At 36.8% G+C, this 6,247-nt stretch overlaps 2 protein-coding genes across 4 annotated transcripts in view; one reads left to right on the forward strand and one right to left on the reverse strand.

Moving 5' to 3' along the window:
* LOC105163191 (bifunctional 3-dehydroquinate dehydratase/shikimate dehydrogenase, chloroplastic-like) lies at positions 1,681–5,658 on the forward strand. Of its 2 annotated transcripts, XM_011081447.2 has the most exons (9): positions 1,683–2,010; positions 3,419–3,527; positions 3,773–4,332; positions 4,419–4,482; positions 4,550–4,658; positions 4,746–4,895; positions 4,983–5,131; positions 5,228–5,390; positions 5,497–5,658. In XM_011081447.2, exons 1-9 carry the CDS (start codon positions 1,811–1,813, stop codon positions 5,538–5,540), a joined length of 1,548 nt encoding a protein of 515 aa, XP_011079749.1. In that variant the 5' UTR covers positions 1,683–1,810; the 3' UTR covers positions 5,541–5,658. The 2 variants fall into 2 exon arrangements, with proteins under 2 accessions (XP_011079748.1, XP_011079749.1); XM_011081446.2 differs by having other exon boundaries at positions 1,681–2,010; positions 5,228–5,658.
* LOC105163190 (zerumbone synthase) overlaps positions 5,671–6,247 on the reverse strand; it is a 1,940-nt gene continuing 1,363 nt past the window's right edge. For both annotated transcript variants that reach the window (XM_011081445.2, XM_011081444.2), the window contains one exon: positions 5,671–6,247. This exon is cut by the window's right edge and continues 572 nt beyond it. In XM_011081445.2, the coding sequence (XP_011079747.1) occupies positions 6,018–6,247 (230 nt within the window). In that variant the 3' untranslated portion in view covers positions 5,671–6,017.

Here is a 6,247-nt window from a genome sequence, read left to right on the forward strand (position 1 = left end):
ACCGGCCTAACGCACACCCATCAACCCAATTGGTCTCAAATAGTTTGGCCCATGGACAAGTAAAAAAGGCCCACAAAGCCTTTTCTCTTATATTTACTAAATTCGCAAAGTCATTTTCAACTCGATACGTCATCAAACAACTAGACAGACCCATCATACAGATTATCAACACATTAGGATATATCACCTTAAAATGTCTCCAGCATGCTCCTAGCCGTCGGCAACCTTGCTAGTAACCAGTAAGTAACAAAATTCCAGAAGACTCAGACAGACTGAACAAGACTTAATCAAAATGTCATAACTCCTTCAAGATAAATCCAAATATTGAGATTCTTTTTTTGTTATTTAGCTAACACATATACCATCCAATGACACCAAAAGTCACCTATAAATGGAGGCTCCATACAATCATTTAGTAACATTTACTCTCACACTTGAACTCTTACTCCTACACTCAACTCTCTATCGATTTTAGCAACTTTTAGCACACTTTTTGTACTCCATACAAATTATATAACTTTTTTCTTCATATTTCACCATTACTCTCGCATCATTTCAAGTTTTTTCTTCATTTTATTCAATAAACATTACTCAATTAAGTATCGAAGTGTTAACATCTGTTTTGCATTTAGTCTCCAGTCAATTTTAAAATTTGTCTGAAGATCTTTCGATCTTTGTGGTGCGGCTGAAATCTAGTACATATCATAGTGCTAAATTGGTTTTTTTTATTATAAATTTAAGGGACAATTACACTCTCCTCCCCTGAAATTTAGTGTAATTACATGTAGACTTCCTTCGTTTGAGAAATTACATCTAGCACCCCTGAGATTTGTTTCCGTCTAACAAATTAGTATATCCGCTAATCAAAATTCACATAATTTGCTGATATTAACAAAAAAGTTAAAAAAAGGGATCTATATTTACCCCCATTGAATTATTACTAATTTATTGCAAGCCAAATAATTTTTTTTATAATGGAGTGGTTATTTCATCATGGTTGGAGGTTATATGCATGTGTGTGGATGGGTTGCCTTGGAGGCAAACTTGGGAGTTATTAATTTTGAATTTAATTATATGTAATAAAACTACACACATATCATGCATAACCATTAACATGAGCCAAGAAATTTGCGCCTTTTTGTCTCTTTCAAAATATTCTCCTTTTGTTCTATATTAAATTGGATTTAAGTTAGAACATAAAGCAATCCAAAAGCATTATGTTTGGAGTTGTTTTTCTTTTTATTCTTTGTTATATCTAGCAATAGAAAAAGAACTATATCTATTCCATTATGTGGTGTGGATAACTTAGAGATTCTAGTTTAAATTTTCAAGTGAACATAACGGGAGAACGTAAAGGGAACAACGCATGTTGTTGCTCAAATATAGAAAGAAAAAGGTAAAATTTTATGTTTTTTTTTTCTATGCTTTTTGTTTCATCCTATAGGCACTTGTCTAGCATATTTATATGTTTATTATTATACTTTTGATAAACTCCAAATGCCCGGAAATTTCAAAGGGAACACCCATTTGAACCATTTTAATTTTTTTATTTCATGTTCCGATGCATTCCCGAGCCATACCGATTCTTTGACAAGTATACAACAAAATTATGGTTGGTTGAATAAGAAAAAGGTTGAATGCAAATAATTGATGTTGTGTTTGTACAAGTAGATACTAGTGGTTCTAGTGGCACGGTGCCAGACATTGGTACAATGCAAATGATGTGATGAGAAAGGAGGGTAGATTTTACATATATAAAAGCAAGAGAATTCTCATCTCTAGTTGAGGAGTAAAATAAGAGAGAGATTTGATGGGTTCTAAAAGCGACCTGCTTGTTTGCACAGCTTTAGAATGTGAAAGTGGAGAAGAAATGTTGAGTGCGATGGAGTTAGCCAAGAAAGAAGGAGCAGATATTGTGGAACTCTGCGTTGCTTCCATGTCTTTCTCCCACATTTCGGAGCTTGAACGCCTCTTCACCCTCAGAACCTTACCCTCCATTCTCTCTTTCGGGTATTTGTTTTCTCCGAAATTTTGGTCTTATTCCATAATGCTGGATTCCTTGCTATTTCCGTACTTGAATTTTATTTGATGGTCTTAAGTTATAATACAGTAATTAGAGTTGTTTTCATCAATATTTCCACCTTTAGAACAGCCTATTATTGTGTTTAAATTCAAGCATCCCATTTGTTTTTCTTTTTCTCGTTCGAATTTGTATAAAAGCAAAAGAAAAATCTTTAAGTTTTAACCGGGGTGGGTGGCTCTTGATTGATGCGCTCTCATGGTAGATAGGTCACACCAAAAATATTTCTACTTTGGATGCATACGGACAGAGTTTGGAAATGTTCCTTTCCCAAAATAAAACTAGCAGACAACCACTTATTGCACACAGTTCAAATATCTAAATATCTAAATTGATAAATAATGTTTGATATTTCAAAGTATTTTATAAATAAAAATAAATTATATAAACTACTAAAATTAATCTAAAATATTATCAATATAATAAAAAAATTGGTGTAGCGTATAAAATTAAGTAGAGTTACTTTTCTTTAAAATAATAATAATAATTGCAGTTACTCTCTAATTAATTTGATGATGATTTAATTTGCAAATACTAATATATATATATATATTGAAAATAATATAATTATTCAAAGCATGAGGGATATTTTTGTCCAACCAAAAGGGTAAGTGTTATATTTGTTAATTTAATGAGATAAATGCTACATTAGGAATAGTTCAAGGGGCAAAATGTATTTTACCCTTTTTTTTTATATTAATATTTGTTGAAAAACATGACCAAATTCGGTAGGCCCAAATCCACAGCCCCAACCCACCACTTGGAAAGCCTGACTCGTCCCACCGACCCGATCAACCTATTACCTGACTCGGTTCCCATTTTTAAATGATTGAAACCCTTCGACTTCTTATTCTTTTCCCTTGACAGCATTTATTCACCTTCCTCGTATTCTTCCCTCTTTCTCGTTTTTTTGCGCAATCATCAATGGCTTCTCCCTATTTATTCACTGCCTTCGAAAAGAAAAAATAAAAGACATAGGTAAACTTGAGTGGTTTGATGGTGCCTCAGTGGCGTGGGTTAGCCTTGGTGATTGTCGTCCCTTGGTGGGTTTGAACAACCGGTGGTTGGGTTGTCGGCCTTTGTTGCTGTGAGCTTCCCCATCGGATCCGCCTCCCTGAGCCAAAATTATTTATCATTGTTGTGTTTTCTCACTGTTCCTATTAATTTATAATAATTGTTATATTAGTTTATATTCTGCTATAATAATTATATTTTTTTGTCGGCTCACTGTAAGAATAAACTTCCACCAATATTGATGAAGTATTTACCATTGTTAGTATTGGGATTATGATATGATGAGCGTCGGCCTCAATTTATTATAACGACGACTTTTCTCAGGCCCGATGACCTTAAACAGCCATGCACAAGATGCTCTGAGAGTACACGGTTAGAAATTCTAAGACGGGCCGTTGAATTAGACATCGAATTTGTCGAAATTTACCATCAGGTCCGTCACCAATACCCCAATTCTCTCTCTCTCCTTCTTTTTCTTTTCTTTTCTTTTTTTTTTTTTTTGTTTGGCCATTGTAAGGAAGAAAAAGGAGATACTAAGGAAAGTTAATGATCACTTTTTCTTTAAGTGTATAAGTGTATACCAACCACACGACAATAAATATATCGTGTTGGATCACTGTTTAGATTCGACCAAACTCGATTTGAGTTAAAATTTTCCAACTATTGTTTATGTTGCAGGTGTGTACTAAGGAGTTGATTAATGAGCTCAAGAGACAAAGATCAAAGACGAGGATTATAGTATCAAATCATGTAAATAAAGGAGGTTTTACCAGAGAAAAACTCGCTGACTTGATCATTGGCATGCAATCTACGGATGCAGATATCATTAAACTTGTGATCAATGTCGAGTCTATTACAGATGTAGCGCCTCTCTTCCACATGCTCACACATTGTCAGGTACCACTTATTGCTAGAGCAATGGGAGAAAGAGGTCTGATCAGCCAACTCTTGGGGCCAAAATATGGTGCTTCCATGATATTTGGATCTTTAGGGGGCAAATTTGTACCTGGCTTGCCACCTCTAGTTAGCATCAAACATGTATATAAGTTAGAAAATATGAATGCAGACACGAAAATCTTCGGTGTTGTCTCGAATCCCGTAGGCCATAGTAAAGGCCCTCTTCTGCATAATCCTGCATTCAGACAGACAGGGTATAATGGGATTTACGTACCGCTTTTAGTCGATGACATAAAGGAATTCTTCAGAGTCTACTCCTGCAATGACTTTGCTGGTTTCAGGTATGTGCTGTTTGCCACAAAGATGTCTTTTTTTCATGTATTAGATCGTATTTTCGTGCATATCTAAAGTGTGGAGTTGTTTGTAGTGTGGGAATACCGCACAAAGAGACTGCCGTGAGTTGCTGTGATGAAGTTCATCCTCTTGCTCTGGTATGTTTCCAAGTTTCAATTGTGCTGCAGAAACCGGGAGATCACTTACATGGTTTGTATTTTTCAGTCAATAGGAGCAGTAAACACCATTGTTCGGAGGCCTATGGATGGGAAGCTTGTCGGTTATAATACCGATTGTGAGGCTTGTATAACTGCTATTGAAGATGCATTTAGAGGTATCTGTCTCCTCTCTGTTTGCTGTCAATAAGGTGTATAGTTATCTAAGCATAGCTCGGTTATTGACATTGAGACTCTTGAATCAGAACGTTTTGTCCGAAATGGAGAAGCATTGCATGTTTCACCAATTGCTGGAAAATTGTTTGTATTGGTTGGAGCCGGTGGAGCTGGAAGAGCAATAGCGTTTGGTGCTAGGAGCAGAGGGGCCAGAGTTGTTATATTCAACCGCAATTTTGGTAGGAACTTAACTCAAAGTAAAGCCTGGGGATTGAGTTTCCATCTGCAATGGCTATGAACTAATTCTACTTTTCCTCTGTGTAAAGAAAGGGCTAAGGCTCTTGCAATGGCAGTGTCCGGTGAAGCTCTGCCATATGAAAGCTTAAACGACTTCCGGGCTGAGAAAGGAATGATTCTTGCAAATGCTTCTGCTGTGGGTATGGAGCCAAATACAGATCAAACTCCTGTGTCCAAGGTTTTGTATCCTCCTCAGCCATTGGAGAGTAGCCCTTTTGATGTATGTGGAACTAACTTATACTAATTGGATAGTGCATCTCCATTTGCCTTTTAGGTTGCTTTAAAATCATATGAACTGGTTTTTGATGCGGTTTATACGCCAAGAAACACCCGGCTATTGCAAGAGGCTGCAGAGGTTGGAGCCACAGTTGTGAGCGGTGTAGAGATGTTCATCAGACAGGCTCTTGGCCAGTTTAAACTGTTCACGGGTGGATTAGGTACTCAACTAGCTCTCATTTCTCGTTTGCTCGTTTCCAATTTAAATCATATAGTGATATGCATTACTTTTGCCAAATGTGTTGGCAATTTTTTCCCTCGTTCCAGCACCAGAAGATTTCATGCGCAAGATTGTACTAGAGCAATTTTGATGCAGATCTATCGTAACAGCCGTCTAGATAAACATGCTCAGAAGAAGACTGTTTGGTGAGATATGAAATGTATAACCATGCTACTGGAATTTTCGGCAACAGGATTTGGATCCTTTATGTAATCATCACCTTCTTTAGAAGTCTACTCAATTTGCATTAGTCACAAACATATATGGTTTATAGCAGCAATACTGTTCTCCAAGAGTTCAGAAACTGTGCCTCTTTTGCAACATATTCTGATATCTCTTTTCCTTTTCCCCCCGACCAAACAGATCTTGTTCATCCTTTTACTACATATGACCTACTCTGCGGCTGTCTCAATCAATCTTTACCATAGCCCACCGGTGATCTCATCAGTCTCTTCTTACGTTATTTGGTACTCTCTGTAATTTTCCTAAAACCGACCAAATAGCTCTAAACTCTCGCCAATAAAAATGGACAAGAAAGAAAAAAACAAAAGGAAGCTGGCAAACTTCATCAGAGTTGATCACCTGTGGGGAGACTTAAACTCTTGATTGATGTGAAACCACCGTCGACTACCAGATTATGCCCACTAACAAACTTGGCATCATCAGATGCAAGAAACAAAGCAGCATTTGCTATGTCGCTCGGTTCACAAAAAGCTCCCCGCAGCACACTGAAATCGTGTACCATCTTCACCAGCTTCTGTGCATCAACCCCGGGATAGTACTTCTTCAGTTCTTCCA

The sequence above is a fragment of the Sesamum indicum genome, linkage group LG6 (genome assembly GCF_000512975.1).
Source record: "Sesamum indicum cultivar Zhongzhi No. 13 linkage group LG6, S_indicum_v1.0, whole genome shotgun sequence".
Taxonomy (NCBI): Eukaryota; Viridiplantae; Streptophyta; class Magnoliopsida; order Lamiales; family Pedaliaceae; genus Sesamum; species Sesamum indicum.

Excerpts from the sequence above, each read along its gene's own strand:
- LOC105163191 (XM_011081446.2), top strand. The coding sequence starts at position 1,811 with ATGGGTTCTAAAAGCGACCTGCTTGTTTGCACAGCTTTAGAATGTGAA. Across the intron at positions 2,011-3,418 it reads CCCTCCATTCTCTCTTTCGG|GCCCGATGACCTTAAACAGC; the intron begins GTATTTGTTTTC and ends GACTTTTCTCAG. Across the intron at positions 3,528-3,772 it reads TTGTCGAAATTTACCATCAG|GTGTGTACTAAGGAGTTGAT; the intron begins GTCCGTCACCAA and ends TTTATGTTGCAG.